The 19,439-nt window shown below is 40.2% G+C and overlaps 1 protein-coding gene across 1 annotated transcript; it reads right to left on the bottom strand.

Annotated features, from left to right (window-relative positions):
* Window positions 1–18,449: 18,449 nt before the first annotated feature.
* Window positions 18,450–19,231, bottom strand: LOC142525531 (uncharacterized). The gene is made up of 3 exons (XM_075629846.1): window positions 19,004–19,231; window positions 18,882–18,928; window positions 18,450–18,803 (listed from the first exon to the last, which is right to left on the bottom strand). The coding sequence occupies exons 1-3, from the start codon at window positions 19,167–19,169 to the stop codon at window positions 18,675–18,677; spliced, it is 342 nt and encodes a 113-aa protein (XP_075485961.1). The 5' UTR covers window positions 19,170–19,231; the 3' UTR covers window positions 18,450–18,674.
* Between the last annotated feature and the right edge of the window lie 208 nt (window positions 19,232–19,439).

Below are 19,439 nucleotides of genomic sequence, written 5' to 3'. Positions count from 1 at the left end.
ATGAAGATGGTCTACGTTTATGCTATTATGTTCAAGTTTCAAGTATGTACGTTTTACTTTAAGGATGGATGTGGTTTTATTATGTATTATTTGTTATCTCCAGTTTATACTTGTTGAGTCTTTAGACTCACTAGACTTGATCGATGCATGTGAGGATGACTTTGAGGAGACGAGAGGTGGGGACCAATTAGCCGGCTCGGTCCGCGTTAGAGGCTAAACCCGAGGACCGCCCATGTTTTTAAGAATCTTATGCATGTTGAAATACTCTGATTTTATGATACTATTTCCAGATGTTTAAACGATTACCTTTTTGGCAAACTTTGTTTGTGAATGTTTTCATTTCAAATATTTTAGATGAACATTTTATTTTATCGCAAATCGAAAGTTTATCATTTATTTAAGAAAATTTTTATTTTCCGTAAATTTTAAAATAGTTTAAAAGTACAGTATGTTACAGTTGGTATCAGAGCGGTGTTCTTGTAAAGGATTATGCCCAGTTGCGAGAAGCTCACGAAGTCACACCTCAAGTCTGTAAGTGTTAAGGTTTTAAATTATTTCATGTAGTAAGTATCGTCATGATTTCACCATGTACATGTTTTAAGCTCGAATTACGTGCATCTTACGATATAGTTATTATGTTCATGCATATTGGGTTTACGTGTTGGGCAAATTTTGGAACAGTATGCCTCCCAGACGTAGGATTGTGCGTGGAGCAGGCGATGAGGATAGAGAACCTCAGGATGGGGAGAGGGTTACTCCTCCTCGTCTACCCCCAGATATGCATGCTCAGATGCTTGCAGGGATGACTCAGTTATTCGCACAGTTTGCGGGAAACCAGACTGCAGTGGTCACAGGGGCCAGGCCCATACCAAAGGCAGTCTACGAGAGGTTTAAGAGGATGGATCCGAAGGAGTTCACGGGGACTACTGACCCTGATGATAGCTGAAGGATGGGTTAAGTCCATCGAAGTCATTTTTGCATTTATGGAGCTGCAGGACGCAGACAGGGTCAGATGTGCCACCTTTCTACTGACAGGAGACACGAGATTGTGGTGGGAGAGTGCTTATGTATCGGTAAATTTGCAGACCCTTACTTGGGACGGTCTCAAGGAGGCCTTCTACTCCAAGTACTTCACTGAGGAAGTACGATCCAGATTGACTAGGGAGTTCATGACGTTGCGTCAGAGAGATAGCAGCGTTGCAGAGTTCGTCAGAAAGTTTGAGAGGGGGTGTCACTTTGTGCCCCTGATTGCTAATGATGTCCGGGAGAAGCTGAGGCATTTTATGGATGGTTTGTGGCTGATCTTGCGCCGTGATGTGAGAGTTGCTGGTCCTACCACCTACGCCATTGCCGTGCCTAGAGCCTTGGCGGCAGAGCAGGTCCAGAGGGACATAGAGGTTGACAGGCAGGGCAAGAGGCCCTATCAGGCACATCATCAGCAGCAGCAGCAATAGCGACCTCAGTTTAAGAGGCCTTTCCCAGGACAGCAGGGGAAGAGACCTTTTCAGGGACCGTCGAAAGGAAAGGGTTCTATCCCTCAGCAGAAGGCTCCTCAGAGGCCGGGGGAGCACCCGGTGTGCCGAAGTGCAACCGCCAGCATTCAGAACAGTGTTTATAGGGATCGGGCAAGTGCTTCAAATGCGGAGCCAGTGCTCATATGCTGAGAGACTGCCCACAGTGGAGGCAGCAAACCCAGGGTAGAGTGTTCGCCATGCAGGCAGAGGAGACGAACCCAGACACGACCCTGTTGACTAGTAACTTATTTAATTCAGCACCGCGTTATTTTTTATATGCATCTTTCGAATTTTATTTGGTATTATTAGTGTGCTAGTTAGTATTTTTAGTGACTTGTGTAGAGATTTTTCTACTATGCTTGAGGTTAAGAGTAGAATTTTGGGATATAAGTTTTGTGTTGTACCAACGTCTCTCACGAAATATTTTCATTAAGAGAGTAGCCACGAAGGCCTTGATAGATTCAGGGGCCACTCACTCTTTTATTTCGAAGAAGTTCGCTAATCATCTGGACGTCAAGTCTATTGGACTCGACGTCAGTTATTCAGTGATATTCCCATCAGGGGAAAAATTATCAGCTACTAGCGTGGTCAGAGACATCGATCTCATACTGCAAGGTCACCTAGTGTATGCCGATCTGATCGTGTTGCCGATGCCAGAATTTGATATTATCTTGGGGATGGATTGGCTGACGAAGAACATAGTTCTTATTGACTTTCAGAAAAGGTCAGTGTTGGTAAGACCGTTGGGCATGGTGTAATTTCTCTTTGAGCCGGATAGATGGAGGATTTTCCCTCGCATGATCTCTTGCATGCAGACACGGAGACTTATTCATAAGGGTTGTCAGGCTTTCTTGGCCAGCATTGTTTCCGCACCTGACGTACCCACTCCGTCGATATCTGTTGTACCGATTGTCAAAGATTTCCTGAACTTTTTCCAGACGACGTCACAGGCCTTCCACCAGAGAAAGAGGCGGAGTTCGCCATCGACCTTATGTCAGGCACTGTGCCAATTTCAAAGGCACCGTACCGTTTAGCTCCAGCTGAGATGTTAGAACTCAAGCAGCAGATTCAGGAGCTCTTGGATAAATAATTCATCCGCCCTAGTTTCTCACCATGGAGCGCACCAGTACTCTTCGTAAAGAAGAAGGATGGGAGCATGATGTTGTATATCGATTACCGAGAACTAAACAAGATAACGATCAAGAATAAATACCCACTACCAAGGATCGAGGACTTGTTCGATCAGTTGCAGGGAGTCACGGTGTTCTCTAAGATAGATCTACGATCTGGGTATCATCAGCTGAAGTTAAAAGATGCAGATGTTCATAAGACAGCCTTCAGGACTAGATATGGGCATTACGAGTTCTTAGTGATGCCATTCGGACTGACGAATGCTCCGGAAATTTTTATGGACTTGATGAATCGAGTATTTCAGCCCTACCTAGATCAGTTCTTCATAGTGTTCATTGACAACATCCTTATCTACTCGAAGAGCCATGAGGAGCATAGTCAACACTTGGGTACAGTTTTGCAGGTCTTGCAGAGTCGCAAGTTGTTTGCAAAATTCAGTAAATGTGAATTTTGGTTGGAGAAAGTAGCATTTTTGGGTCATATAATATCTAGCAGTGGTATTGAGGTGGATCCAGCTAAGGTGGCAGCAGTTAAAGAATGGGTTGAGCCGAAGAATGCGTCAGAGATCCTCAGTTTCCTAGGCTTAGCAGGCTACTACATGAAATTTATTCAGGGATTTTCTTCAATTGTTGTGTCACTCACTTCATTGACTAAGAAGAATGCTAAATTCATATGGAGTGGAGAGTGCGAGAAGAGCTTTGATACTATGAAGCAAGCTCTTATCACAGCGCCAATGTTAGCCATGCCAGCAGGGCAAGGCAATTTTGTGCTATACACCGATACTTCTAAGCTCGGTTTGGGCGCAGTTCTAATGCAGCATGGTCGGATTATAGCTTATGCCTCTAGATAGTTGAAAGTGCATGAGAAGAACTACCCGACTCATGATCTTGAATTAGATGCCGTTGTCTTTGCGTTGAAGATATGGATACATTATTTGTACGGCAAGAAATGCCAGATATTTACTGATCACAAGAGTTTCAAGTATTTCTTCACGCAGAAAGAATAAATATGAGGCAAAGACGATGGCTGGAGTTAGTGAAAGACTACGATTGCGAGATTAGCTACCATCCGAGGAAACCTAATGTCGTGGCAGATGCTTTGAGCAGAAAGGTTGCAGTTGTAGCACAGTTTTCAGTGTAGAGATCTCTTCAGTCAGTGATTCAGAGCTTTGGTTTAGAGGTTTATCCCAAGGGCAGAGCTCCTAAGCTGTATAATCGCACAGCTCATCTTCTTTGCTAAACCGAATCTGTAGAGGTCAGCCTTTGGACGAGCAGTTATAGAAATGGAGACTGAAGGATGAAGCCAAGGGCAGTGTACTCTACACAGTGTTTGATGGCATTGTGAGATACATAGGAAGGATGTGGGTGCCTAGTGTTGATTTGATCAAAGAGGATATTTTGACAGAGGCACATACATCTCCGTATTCCATCCACCCAGGCGGTAATAAGATCTACAAGGATTTGCAGATTCTGTATTGGTGGCCACGTATGAAGTGGGACATCCGTCGATTTGTGTCTGAATGCCTCACTTGTCAACAAGTGAAAGCAGAGCATCAGAGGCCAGCAAGAATGCTTAAGCCACTCCCTATTCCAGAGTGGAAATGCGAGAATATCACCATGGACTTCGGTGTTGGTTTACCGAGGTCAGTCAGAGGATCCAATGCTATTTGGGTTATAGTGGATCGACTTACTAAGTCAGCGCATTTCTTACCGATGAAGATGACTTTCTCCATGACGCATTATGCAGAGCTCTATATTAGGGAGATAGTCCGATTGCACGGAATCTCAGTTTCTATTGTGTCCGACTGGAACCCGAGATTCACATCGTCTTTTTGGAAGAGTTTACATGCAGCCATGGGACGAAGTTGCTATTCAATACAACATTCTACCCTCAGACAGACTGCCAGTCTGAGCAAGTGATTCAGATTTTGGAGGATTTGTTGAGAGCCTATGTAATCGATTTCCACGGGAATTGGGAATCGAAGTTATCTCTAGTGGAGTTTACCTACAACAACAGCCTTCAGTCATCTATAGGTATGGCTCCCTACGAGGCATTCTATGGAAGGAAGTCCAGGTCGCCGATTCATTAGGATGAAGTCGGTGAGAGATCAGAACTTGGTCTAGAGATTGTTCAGCAGACTGCAGATGTGGTGGTCAAGACAGGATGACGATTGCCCAGAGTCTCCAGAAGAGTTATGCTGACAACAGGAGAAGGATCTTGAGTTTGCCGTAGGTGATCATGTTTTCGTGAAGATAGCACCTATGAAGGGTGTCAAGAGGTTTGGGAAGAGAGAAAAGCTTAGTCCGAGATTCATTGAACCGTTCAAGATTCTTGACAGAGTTGGGACACTAGCTTATCGTGTAGCCCTACCACCGAATCTAGCTGTTGTACACAATGTGTTCTGCGTTTCAATGCTGAGGAAGTACATAGCCAATCCTTCGCATGTTTTGAGCGTCGGGCCATTGCAGTTGGCTCCAGATCTATCGTACGAGGAAAGACCTGTCCAAATCCTAGATCGACAGGAGCGGAGACTTTGGAACAAAGTGACCAAGTTGGTCAAAATCTAGTGGCTGAATCAATCAGTGGAGGAAGCCACTTGGGAGACCGAGGCAGATATGAGGAACTGCTACCCATTGTTGTTTGGTAAGATTTAATTTCGAGGATGAAATTTATTTAAGTGGGGAGGAATTGTAGAGCCCAAATCAGTACACGTAAAACTCATGCATTTGTTTAATTGTTAAATTATTTATTTAATTTCAAAATAATTTTTAGCGATGCATGATTTATGAATTTGCATTAATTTAAATTATTTATGTTTATTTGATGCACGTTAAAATGCTTTCTTGAGTTTCATTTTTCAGGCAAATATTCGATGCGGGATCGGGAAAAGAGACCTGCGCTGATTTAAGCGATTTTAAAATGTGGTATTTTATTTAAAGTTAAGAAAGTGGCATTTTAAATGATTTATTAAGTTTTTAGTATTGCAAAAGCCTAATTTAATTATTAGGTGATTTTAAGATTTTTTAACTTTTAAAGTTTAGCAGTTATGGAATTTATTTTGGTAATTGGGAGATTTTGTAAATGTAGTAGGAATTCTTAAACCTTGTTAATTAAGTTATTTAAATCTTTTAATGTGGGTAAGTAATTATATTAGTATATATTTTTTATTATTATTTATATACCTAAGCATGATTAGCCCCTAATTAAACCTATTATTAACTTACACAAAAACGCACACACACACCCATATACGTTACACACCCACACATATTACATTTTAGTTTGTTTTAATTTTTTTGAGAGAATAGCTAGGGTTCTAAGCCCTTTCCCCAGCAACCAATCCCATTCAAAATTTTCAGTAAATTCTCGTGCATTTCTTCAAGAAAAACGAGTACAAATCATCCCGGATCAGTCCTCGCATCTTTCCCACTTCGGTATCATCGTTTCGGTGACTTTAAATATCAAAAGGCATGTATATTCTTTCGTTCTTACATCGATCTTGTCATATTATACGTTTTGTTGATTATATTGCGTGAAAATTCATGTATGTTATGCAAAGTTTGAACAAAAATTTGTTGGATCAGTTTTGAAACGCTTTTGGATCGAAAAACTCAAAATTTGCTGTCTTTTTAAATACTGCGACTTTTCGGTCAATTTTCTGGGAAAAATTTCAACATATAAAACGTAGTGCTTTTTGATACCTTCGATTTGATAGTAAATTCGTAATTTTTGGACAAGAAACGAGTGAGTTATGATTGCTTTCGTAGGACTGCTCAAGCTGTAATTTTTCTGAAAATGTGTTCTTGACGTATTCTTGAAGTTTTATTGTTGCAGGCTTCGTTGGAGATCAATGGGTGATCGCTGCTGCATTTAATTATGTTGAGTATGATGTTGGGATGGTTTTTGGTGTGTCGGTTTGCGTCGATAGGCACTTGATTGCATTAGAAGTCGTAGGATGCGTTTTGGTGTCAAAATGTCCTGTTTACGGGCTGTGTTGCATTGTTTGGTGTGTGTCGTTGGTTGAGACGTTTGTACGGGCTAGAGTCAATGCCGTAGTATCCTAGGATGGGTCTCGAGGTGTTGGTTCTCGGTCCTCACGATCAAGTTAGGAGGATTAAGCCACGAATGTAGTGATTTTCGTTGGGTGCAATTTTTCAGAGTCTACACGGACCCGTATAAGGACCCTAACAGGGGGTGCGTGCCCTTGTTTCTTTCGAAATGTGAATATCCAGTGCCTACATGGACCCGGACCCTTAAACAGGGTCCGTGTCCTCCAAGAAAAAATTATATATATATATATATATATATATATATATTTAGGGATTTTTTTGGGGTTTGATGTCATGATTTAGTACAATGATTAAAAGAGGTCAAGTCCAGAGAGATTTAGAACGTCATAAAGAAAATTTTCATTTTGGGTGTGAGCATGACTAATACGTCTAAGTTATGAAAGATAAGTGTTTGAACTCATGTAGTACGTGCAGCAGTGGCCCCAAGCGAGATCCAACGAATCTCTCAACGCCAAGTAAGTATGTTCGACGTGCAAAAGAAAATATTTTAAGTTTTTGAGGTATGCTAAATGTCTTGTGACCAATTATGAACGGGTTTGGAAGCCGGAGAACGTGTCCGAGGACCTCTCCAACTATGAACGGGTTTGAAAGTCGGTGAACGTGGCCGAGAACCTCTCCACCCCGGTAAAGCCTGACCGGGTTTAGATCAGGATTGGAAAGCGGTAAAGCATGACCAGGGACCAATCCACCCGGTAAAGCATGACCGGGGATCTCATGTATGTGGCAGTGGATATTCCCTGTCAGCCCAGTACTGTGGTTTAGTCTGATCAGGCGCATTTATGTATGTGTCACTTACTTTGAAACATATCTCTACGCAAAATGATGAAGTTTATGTATGTTCAAATATGTATGAAGCGAGCATGTTTATGAAAAGTTTTTTGACGATGGCACGTCTACGTTTATGTTATTATGTTCAAGTTTCAAGTATGTACGTTTTACTTTAAGGATGCATGTGGTTTTATTATGTATTATTTGTTATCTCCAGTTTATACACGTTGAGTCTTTAGACTCACTAGACTTGATCGATGCAGGTGAGGGTGACTTTGAGGAGACGAGGGATGGGGACCAATGAGCCAGCTCGATCTGCGTAGGAGGCTGAACCCGAGGACCGCCCATGTTTTTAGAATCTTATGCATGTTCAAATACTCTGATTTTATGAGACTATTTCCTGATATTTAAACGAGTACATTTTTGGCAAACTTTGTTTGTGAATGTTTTCATTTCAAATATTTTAGATGAACAGTTTATTTTATCGCAAATCGAAAGGTTATCATTTATTTAAGAAAATTTTATTTTTCTGCAAATTTTAAAATAGTTTAAAAGTACGGTACGTTACAATGTATGTATTATATGGAGATATAAAGATGTCTATATAAATATATCATGCATTATCAATAATTGATTAATACATGATATAATAAACATTAGAATTTTACTTAATGAAAATAAGGAATACCGATAGGAGTATGATTATGAATTCTAATAGGAGAGTGATTCATGATGTCATAAGAAATCAAGCTTTATAAATATTTCATTGAGAGTCATATGAAATAAGACTAGTTTTTGCACACAATATTTTTCTCCCTCTCTTCCTACACACAACTTTTGGCCACTTGAGTTTTTTGATAAGAAAATTCACGGTCACTTCCACGGCTATCATTGCCGCAAGATCTTTGAAACTGTTGTGATTCAGTTTCAACGCAAAGTTTGTTTTGGATCTCTAGTGCGATTCAAACAAGGAATTTATTCTCCGATCGTGGGCCTGATTAGACAATCAAAGGAGGGATATCCGTTCGAAGAGATATATAAGAAGGACCGACTCCGTTAATCCCAGACTGATTTGGTATCCAACGTTATATACACAAAGGTAATAATTATAAAAGTTATATTACGCTCAAGGAAAGTTTTGAACGTTCGAAACCAAAAATTTTTAAATTCCGCTGCGCATAGGTTCTAGAAAACGATACTTCAACTGCTGAAGTGCTCATGAACGTTGCCTGGAGGAGAAGACCTTAACCTAATTCGAAATTGTGAGAACCTGAAATTCCAGCAGTAGCAGTAGCAGCAGCTAGCAAATTTCAGTAGAAGCTAATATTTCAGAAGCTGGTATTTTTCCAGTAGATTGAAATCCAGCAGCAGACAACAGATAAAATCCAGCAGCAGCAGCACAAAATCCCAGCAGACAGTTACAAATTCAGACCATAGCTTGTAACTGAAGCATTTAACACGAAATAAAGATTGTTAATGTTAGATTATGGCCTTAATTGGGAGGCTAACAGTCAGAATTTCACCTATAAATATCACCCTCAAACCTCTGAATTGGTTTACCAAAAATCTGGAGTTATCACTTGAAATTAGAGCTAAGAGAGTACATTTTCGAAGCTGTAAAATCCAGTAGCAAGGACAAGCAGATTTCCAGACTTCAACCGAAATTCTTTAAGCAAATTATGGTAAGTGGGCTTCTATATAAATATCTTGAAATCCGTTTGATAATTCTGTTTTAAAGTTCAGTTCTGTATGTTTGATTTCTGATATATGATTTTGAAGCACTGAAACTCCCTAGTGAACTAATGGTAGGAATATATATTCTGAACATTTCTGAATTCTGATTCTGATTCTGATTCTGATTCTGGCCTCACCCCTTAGAGGAGAGAACATATAGGAGACTGATATCAGTTTAGCCATGAAATTCACTAACGTGCTCAGTGCTTACTAATTCTGATTTCTGTTCTGAAACCTATGATATCCGAATTCTGATTTCTGTTCTGAAGAGGATGAGTTTCTGTATATTATTGTATTACTGTTTTTGTTGAAAATGGTTTCGAAAACTAGGAGTTATTCCCGCCCCTGCTTACTGAGTGACAACCATATCACTCACCCACTAAACCCATCTTAGATAAGAACGAGGAAGAAATATTAGAGGAGAAAGAGCAGATCCAGTTCTGGGGCTGGTGAAGAAGATTATTGTTTTCAGTTTATGTTATGTTATGTTAATTCCGTTGTATCTGTTAAGGCAATGTTGTCTCTGGTTTTAATTTTTCGCTGTAAAACATCAGTATCCGAGTTGTAACAGACAATTGATTTATTTCGTATTATGAATAAAAGATTGGTTTCTAAATTCTGTACTCTGAGGCTTGTTGTTGTCGAATGTAAATTTGAGAACAACGCCGGTGTCAACCAACCCCCGTCCCGGGGCGTGACATTGAAGTGGTATCAGAGCGAAACCGGGTTTCATAATCTGGGGAGGAGGAACTAGAAATAATAAGTTCTTATAGACTTCTGAAAATAAGTTCTGAAAGTTACTGATAATAAGCTACTGTAATAGACTACTGAAAATAAGCTACTGAAATAGACCACTGAAATGATAGACTGAATACGTACAGTAGGAAAATCAGTAGGGAAACAATTCAGTAAACCAGTAGATCTGAAACTAGAACCAGTAGATGGAAACCAGAACCAGTAGATGGAAATCAGTAGACCCAAAACCAGTAGCCCGAAACCAGAACCAGTAGACGAAATTCAGTAGGTCTGAATGCAGAAGACTGAGTCAGTAGACTCGGAATGCAGCAGACTGGTTCTGACAGTGCTGGAAAAGAAGCTGATTGATTGCAGTAGCTGCAGAATTTCAGTAGACAGTGCACTCCAGCAAACGAATGCAGTAGACTTTGTTAATGGCATGGAAGTTGAGGTGTTTTTCGCGCAAACTTCAAACGGCCATAACTTTTGATCCAGAAGGAATTTTTACTATTAAAAGTAGTCGTTGGAAAGCTCTCGACGAGGAAAACCTAATCTAGAATAATTAAATGGTTCTAGCACCGCCGACGAACCCCAAAATCCTTCTTTAAGATAGTGATATCATCATTTCCGTAAAAATTTCCAAAATTTTGAAACTCTGAGGAATTTTTCATTTTCAAACGGCTTAGTATTTTTGCACCAAACTTGGTACCATTCATGTTCTTGATGTGAAGGATTTTTAGTAAATTTTTCACGTCATTCTGAGACCGAAAAATTTTTGAGCCATTTTCTTCTACTAAATGTTATAGGCATACTGATTCTATTCATTCCAGTAATTGTCTATAGTTCGACTTGTATTCTTGATATCGTTTCTGAACCTTCACTTTCATGATTTGGATGTAGGATATGGCTGACCAGAGTAGCTACATTAAGAGCTTAGAGAAGAAGCTAGAGAAATTTAAGGAGCATAACTACTGCCTAGAGCTGGACAAAGACGAGTTAGAGCGTCGAGCAGAACACTTGAGGTGTGATGTTCAACGATATGCTCACTATCTGCATAAAGCAGAAGAGAGGAATAAGAAGACTCAAGAAGAGTTTGAGACCTCTCAAGAGACTGTTGCTGAGTCCATCGAGTTACGTGATACATTAGTTGAGAAGATCCAAATACTTAAGGATCAAAATCACCAACTCGTACACCAGCATAATCAGTATAGAGAACAGACTGATGCTCAGATTCAAGAGCTGCAGGACACTGTCGAAGTTCTTAGCGACCAGAATGCGGTTCTGCATGGTCATATTGAACATCTGGAAGTGATAGATTAGACATTCAGTAGTAGTCCTTTGTAATACCACGTGTTCCATTTGCATTTATGTTCTCATTTTCGATGTTTGGTTGTAATTGCACTTTCTTGAGGAATCAATAAAATTTATTTCAATCCATTGGTTTCATATTTAAACTTTGAGCAATTACTCTATCATCGTGCTTCATTTGTTTAGTCTCTATTCTGCCATCAACCTTAGAACTTTCTTAATTGTAGGAAATGGACGGACGATCAGTTAGAAACAATCGCAATCCTCGCTACGGCAACCGCAACAATAACCGAAATGATGAGGATGCACATCAACAACCACCACAACCACCTACCAGCAGTTGGCCTCAGTCAGGTGGACTTGATGGCTATAGCCACGATTGTGGCAACCACGCTACAAGGGTTAGTGAATCTTAATGCTAACCAGCCACCGCCACCACCTCCTGCTCAGAATAGGACTAAGCAGCACTATGAGGCTCTCCGAAGAGGAAGAGTCCCTAACTTCGATGGAATCTCCGATCCGGAGGTCGGACAGAATTGGATGAAAGAGGTGGAAAATCATCTTCGATTACTTGAGGTTCCACAAGGGATCAGAGTAGATGTGATTACACCTTTTCTTGTGGATAAAGCTGCCAAATGGTGGGAAGGAGTCTCACCAGCTATGTTAGAGGTGGGACATATCACTTGGCAAAGGTTCCGAGAGGCATTTCCGAGGCAGTACTTTCCAACAGCAGTTCGAGTGCAGAAGCTGTCAGAATTTGAAAGCTTGGTTCAAGAACCAAACATGACAGTGGTGGAGTATTCATCCAAGTTCCACTTGTTGGGAACTTACTCCCCAACCATCATGGGAGACGAAGCCTTGAAGATGCATCGCTTCAAGAAGGGGTTGAACAGCCGTATTCAATCTGCCCTTGCCGTTATCGAGCCCAATAGTTTTGATGAATTAATGGGAGCCGCCATCAGGGATGAGAATGACATCAAGAGACGTGAAGGCGAGAACAAACTCAAACGTCCTCGGCCAAGCCAGTACTAATCGGGCCAGCAATTCAAGAGGCCTAGGTTTTCAAGCAACCAATTTACCAGTGCTCCATCCAAAGGAACCACTTCTTCTCAATCAAACAAAGAAGGAGTCAAGTGCCAAACTTGCGGATTCACACACACTGGTGAATGTCGTAGGAATTCTTGAGCTTGTTTCCGTTGTGGAAAGATGGATCATCGCATTGCTCAATGTCCTCTTCCAGATCCAAGGAACGGACCAGCAGGAGGAACAACTCCAAACAAGCCTAAGGAGAACAAGCCAAATGCTCGAGTTTATGGTATCACCCAAGAGGAGGCTGACAACTCGAATGATGTCGTAGCTGGTACCATTCTAATCAATAATATACCTGCTTATGTGTTATTTGATTGTGGTGCTATGCATTCATTCATGTCTAAGAGATTTTCCAAGAAGTTAGGAGCTAAGCCTGATAACTTAGAAGAACCATATAGAGTAGCAACTCGTGCTAATCGAATTTTAGAAATTCGCACTCTATATCGGAATATTGATGTTCTCATAGAAGATCAGAATTTCAAGGCAAACCTAATCCAACTAAACATGGTGGAATTCGACGTAATTCTTGGGATGGATTGGTTAGCCAAGAATCATGCTTTAGTGGACTATCATGGAAAGACGGTAACCATCCAAGCTCCACACCAAGAGAAACTTTTATTTCATGGCAAGACAAAAGAACGAAAGACTCTTCTTTCTGCTTCTCAAACTTAGAAATCCATGAAAAGTGGAGAAGAAGTTTACCTGGCTATGTTAAGCGAGGTAAAGAAAGAAGGAACCACACTGACACTAGAAGAGATTCTAGTGGTACAAGAGTTTCCGGATGTCTTTCCTGAAGAACTCCATGGCTAACTTCCCGATCGCGAAGTGAAATTTGAGATTAACTTAGTGCCCAATGCTACACCAATCTCAGAAGCACCGTATCGAATGGCTCCAGCAGAATTGAAAGAACTCAAAGAGCAACTTCAAGAGTTGTTGGATAAGAAGCAGATACGACCAAGCGCATCTCCATGGGGAGCTCCTGTCCTATTTGTAAAGAAGAAGGACGGAAGCATGAGAATGTGTATTGATTACAGAGAGCTGGATAAGATCACAGTCAAAAACAAGTATCCGCTTCCAATGATAGATGACTTGTTTGACCAACTCAAAGGAGTTTCAGTCTTTTCCAAGCTTGACTTAAGGTCAGGCTACCACCAACTGAAGGTCAAGACAGACGATATTCCGAAGACCGCCTTCAGAACAAGATATGGACACTATGAGTTCATGGTAATGCCATTCGGTTTAACCAATGCTCCGGCAGTATTCATGGATCTCATGAACAGGGTGTTCAAACCATTTCTTGACAAGTTTGTTGTGGTATTCATCGACGATATTTTGGTATATTCATCAAGTGAAGAAGACCACAAAGAACATCTTCGTCTCACCCTCCAGACACTGAGAGAAAAGGAACTGTACGCCAAATTCAAGAAATGCGAATTCTGGCTAGAGAGCGTCGCATTCTTGGGACACATAATATCAGCAGCAGGAGTATCTGTGGACCCTAAGAAAGTCGAAGCAATCTCAGATTGGCCTAGACCAAAGACTGTGACAGAAATTAGAAGTTTCTTGGGATTAGCAGGCTATTATCGAAAATTTGTTGAAGGATTCTCTTCAATAGCCATACCCCTCACAAAGCTCACACAGAAGAACTCTAAGTTTCAATGGAATGAAAAATGTGAGCAAAGCTTCGAGACTTTGAAAAAGAAACTTACCTCCACGCCAGTGTTGGTATTACCGATGGAAGACAAAGACTTCACAATCTACAGTGATGCATCTAAAGAAGGTTTATGATGTGTACTCATGCAAGAGGGAAGGGTGATTGCATACGCATCAAGGCAGTTGAAGCCGTATGAACCAAATTACCCAACGCATGATCTCGAACTAGCTGCAGTGGTATTCGCACTAAAGATTTGGAGACATTATCTTTATGGAGCCAAGTGTGAGATTTTCACCGATCACCAAAGTCTCAAATATTTGTTCACACAAAAAGAACTAAATATGAGACAAAGACAATGGATCGAACTCATGAAGGATTACGACTTGACAATAAGCTACCATCCAGGCAAAGCCAACAAAGTAGCAGATGCTTTAAGTCGAAAGAATATGAGTAAGGTGATCCTGACATCACTTTCAGCACAACCATGTCTTCGAGATACAATCAAGATGAGTCAAGATAGAAATTCCACTTTGGTGAAACTAAAAGAGCAAGTTAAAGAAGGGAAACCACCAGATTTCGAGACAGATAACAAAGGAATCTTGTGGATGAAAGGACGATTGTGCGTACCAGACATCGATAACCTTCGACAAGAAGTAATGTCTGAGGCACATAAGTCGAAATTTTCAGTCCATCCTGGCAGTACCAAGATGTACAGAGATTTGAAGAAAAATTTTTGGTGGAGTGGAATGAAGAAAGACGTGGCAATATTTGTTTCCAAGTGTCACATGTGCCAGCAAGTCAAGGCAGAGCACCAAAGACCTGGAGGACTTCTGCAACCTCTAGAAATTCCAAAATGGAAATGGGAACATATCTCCATGGACTTTGTTGTCGGGTTACCAAAGTCTAGACAAGTCATGACGACATCTGGGTAATCGTAGATAGACTCACAAAATCTGCACATTTCTTACCTGTCCGCATGAATTATAATTTGGACAAGCTAGCCACATTGTACATGAATGAGATCGTACGATTGCATGGAGTTCCAGCTAGCATACTGTCAGACAGAGATCCGATGTTTACATCCCGTTTTTGGAAGAGCTTTCAACAAGCTATGGGGACAAAAATTACTCTTAGCACGTCCTATCATCCTCAGACCGATGGCCAAACAGAGAGGACAATTCAAACTCTAGAAGATATGCTGAGAGCATGTGCTCTAGACTTCAGTGGTAATTGGAGCGAACATCTGCCCTTAATCGAGTTCGCGTACAATAATAGTTACCACAGCAGCATTGGAATGGCACCATACGAAGCTCTGTATGGACGAAAGTGTCGATCACCACTGTATTGGAATGAGGTAAGGGAAAAAGCCATTGTTGGACCCGAAATGATCCAAGAAACAGTGGATAAAGTTGCCGTGATCAAGAAGAGATTAAAAGCTGCACAAGATCGACAGAAAAGCTGGGCTGACCTTAAAAGAAGACCCGTGGAATTCGAAGTTGGAGAGAAGGCATATGTGAAAGTGTCACCCATGAAGGGTGTTATCCGATTCAATAAGGCTGGGAAACTGAATCCCAGATACGTCGGACCATTTGAAATCCTCGAGAAAGTGGGAACACTTGCTTATAGATTAGCACTTCCACCCGACATGTCAAGAATTCACAATGTATTCCACGTTTCGCAGCTGAGAAGATATATTTCTGACCCTAGTCATATTCTTGAAGCTGGACCACTGTTGGTTGAGGGAAATTTAAACGAAGAGCTGAAATATGAAGAAATTCCGATTCGAATTGTGGATAACAAAGACCAAGTACTGAGGAGACGAACTATTCCATATGTAAAAGTACAATGATCCAATCACACCGAAAGAGAAGCTACTTGGGAGTTGGAAGAAAAGATGCGAGAACAATACCCTTATCTTTTTGAAGATCATGCATAGCCAAGTTTCGAGGACGAAACTTCTCATAAGGAGGGAGGGATGTGAGAACCTGAAATTCCAGCAGTAGCAGTAGCAGCAGCTAGCAAATTTCAGCAGAAGCTAAAAATTTCAGCAGAAGCTAATATTTCAGAAGCTGGTATTTTTCCAGCAGATTGAAATCCAGCAGCAGACAACAGATAAAATCCAGCAGCAGCAGCACGAAATCCCAGCAAACAGTTACTAATTCAGACCATAGCTTGTAACTGAAGCATTTAACACGAAATAAAGATTGTTAATGTCAGATTATGGCCTTAATTGGGAGGCTAACAGTCAGAATTTCACCTATAAATATCACACTCAAACCTCTGAATTGGTTTACCAAAAATCTGGAGTTATCACTTGAAATTAGAGCTAAGAGAGTACATTTTTGAAGCTGTAAAATCCAGTAGCAAGACAAGCAGATTTTCAGACTTCAACCGAAATTCTTTGAGCAAATTACGGTAAGTGGGCTTATATATAAATATCTTGAAATCCGTTTGATAATTCTGTTTTAAAGTTCAGTTCTGTATGTTTGATTTCTGATATATGATTTTGAAGCACTGAAACTCCCTAGTGAACTAATGGTAGGAATATATATTCTGAACATTTCTGAATTCTGATTCTGATTCTGATTCTGGCCTCACCCCTTAGAGGAGAGAACATATAGGGGACTGATATCAGTTTAGCTATGAAATTTACTAACGTGCTCAGTGCTTACTAATTCTGATTTCTGTTCTGAAACCTGTGATATCTAAATTCTTATTTCTGTTCTGAAAAGATGAGTTTCTGTATATTATTGTATTACTGTTTTTGTTGAAAATGGTTTCGAAAACTGGGAGTTATTCCCGCCCCTACTTACTGAGTGACAACCATATCACTCACCCACTAAACCCATCTCAGATAAGAACGAGGAATAAATATTAAAGGAGAAAGAGCAGATCCAGTTCTGGGGCTGGTGAAGAAGATTATTGTTTTCAGTTTATGTTATGTTATGTTAATTCCGTTGTATCTGTTAAGGCAATGTTGTGTCTGGTTTTACATTTCCGCTGTAAAACATCAGTATCCGAGTATTAACAGACAATTGATTTATTTCGTATTATGAATAAAAGACTGGTTTCTGAATTATTTACTCTGAGGCTTGTTGTTGTCGAATGTAAATTTGAGAACAACGCCGGTGTCAACCAACCCCGTCCCGGGGCGTGACAGAAATCTTGGGAGCTCTAACTTGAATACTATCTGGGAAAAAAAGAAAAAAAAAAGAGAGATTAAATCAGCTTTGGATTGTGTCGGAAATGCAATATGCAATTTCTGCTGGTAAATGGAAGTTGATGAATGGGCACCTGCCCCTTCAATTGTTCGGAACTGATGCAACACTTTGAACATAACAAGGACGTTGACGGTGCTGAGGCTTTCCTGGAAATTTTGAGTGAGTCAAAGTATAAATTGCAATCCGAGGTACTTGAATCTTTGACAAAAATTTATGCGTCCTCTGGAAAAAAGAGTTCAACCATGCGTCAACGGATTAAAATGGAGAAAGTGCAGATGACTGAGGAAGGTATGAAATTACTGAATGACATCTCCGATCAGTGAGCTATTTTGAATCGAGATATCTATTTCTGTTGGTATTTACTGTGAAAAGAGGTTGTGATATATCGACCTCTAGCCTGATTCAATTGTATATTCAGTTTATGAACTTGTTTGCGTGATTTAAGCTCTTTTGGAAATGAGTTTGATTTCTCGTGCCTAAGAATCTAAGTGTAACAATGTTTTCATCCAATAATTTTTTGTAACTTTAGGAATTATGATCATGAATTGAAATAAAGATTGCACTTGACTATAATTGAAGTGTTGAGTATTCTGTTGAAGTTGATTCGATTAAGGACTGCTGCTGTTGAAGCTGTAATTGTCTGCTTTCTTCTTCCACTTCATCGTCAAGCATGTTGCTTTGAAAATTCACATCGAGATGTGATGTAACAACACAAGCACACAGAGCTAAAATTCATCTCCGGAGGGGATTCTGTTGATAATAAATAAGAAATGAGGAAAATAAAGTTTTCCAAGTAGACAATATCAGTTCTTTCTATAAATTATTCCAAGCATATCTCTGCACAATTTTTCCGAACTGTGGGGGAAGATTTGATTCATTCTAATTGACGAATTTTAGAATAAAGGGGCTGTGAAGTGAGAGAGAAGGGAAGTCACTTTTTTATTTTTCATTTTTTTTGTTAAAATACAAGAATGCGAGGTCCTTGGCTTTTTATCGCTTTGGGGTTGAGCTAAATGACCTCACTGTATTATACCCAGTTAGAACCCTATATCAGGCAAACCTTTTGTGGCGTAAGGTTTCCTCGGTGCCTTTCCAGATAACTGTATTAATGTGAAGTGGAAAAATTGATAAGAGGGATTTCATTTTTTCTGTTCCTACTTATAAATGACAGTATTAAACGTCATTAGTAAGCCTTTCATCCCGAGAAAAGAAAAGAAAGAAGGAATTTAGGAAATGAAAGCGGCAAAGGTCCTCTGGGGATGGACCATTTTGAAGCATTGTGAAAGCTAATAATAGATAATATCATACATATAGTTTAAGTTGGATGTAGAACACAGTAGTCGGTTTTGAAGCATTTAAGAACCATCGTGTAAGATCTTCATATCGTAAGGAAGAGGACTTCTTCGCCCGTTCCAAGCCATCATCCAAAGAGGCGGAATGAGATGCCGCTTCATTTATTGGCGTCAAGCCATTCAAGAATGCCCTTTTCTGATTCAGACAGATCTTTCTTTTGCCTAAGCTCGCCTTCTAACAAGCTGAAGTAATCTCTGTAGTTGCGCTTGTAATAGCTATCCAATCTCTGTTCAAATGACGAAACGGGAAAAATAAGTTGTACGGGTTACTTCCGAGTTGCCAAGATAGACAACATAAACATTACCTCCTTGTCATTTTTCGCCTTGTTTTCTTGCGATTTCTTCAGATATTCTGAGAGAATCAGATTACAGCCTATGAAAACCAAAATTTAGAATGCCCAAAAGATCGAAAGTTGGAAGTACGTACTATTAAGGAGGTCAGTATGCGACTGAGAAACTAGTGCAGTTGAAAGCAGAAGTAGGTCTCTCCTTCCTCTTCCTCCTCCTCCGCCTCCCTTGTTGGCTTCTGCTATTCTGATTTTGTTGTGGGCTACACCGAAGGTATTCATTCTTGAAGTTGCAGACATAGCCATGAAGAAGATAGCCAATTCTTTCTTGTTGGCAGTTGGAACCACTCCTTTATTATATATGTTTCTTGGAAGCTTTATGGTGTTTTAGATCATGTGTTGTGTGGCTCATTTCGCAGATGAATTCTTATTTTTCATTTTAAAATGAATTCAATAATTTTGTTTAGACATAAGAGTTAATTGAACGGTAAATTTGGGATTCAGTTTATTTTTTGTGAATTTGTAAAATGATAAAGTCGAAATTTTAGTTTAACTCCATGTTGATCACATTTTACT

Source organism: Primulina tabacum, chromosome 14 (assembly GCF_025594145.1).
Source record: "Primulina tabacum isolate GXHZ01 chromosome 14, ASM2559414v2, whole genome shotgun sequence".
NCBI classification, from domain to species: Eukaryota; Viridiplantae; Streptophyta; class Magnoliopsida; order Lamiales; family Gesneriaceae; genus Primulina; species Primulina tabacum.
The sequence above is the reverse complement of the archived record's forward strand: the minus strand, read 5'-3'. Positions and strand labels throughout refer to the sequence as shown.

Bases quoted from the DNA above. Each gene is read 5' to 3' on its own strand.
- LOC142525531 (XM_075629846.1), bottom strand. From the start codon at position 19,169: ATGGCTATGTCTGCAACTTCAAGAATGAATACCTTCGGTGTAGCCCAC. The intron at 18,929-19,003 runs GTACGTACTTCC...TGATTCTCTCAG, and splicing joins GCATACTGACCTCCTTAATA to AATATCTGAAGAAATCGCAA. The intron at 18,804-18,881 runs GTAATGTTTATG...TCATTTGAACAG, and splicing joins AGGCGAAAAATGACAAGGAG to AGATTGGATAGCTATTACAA.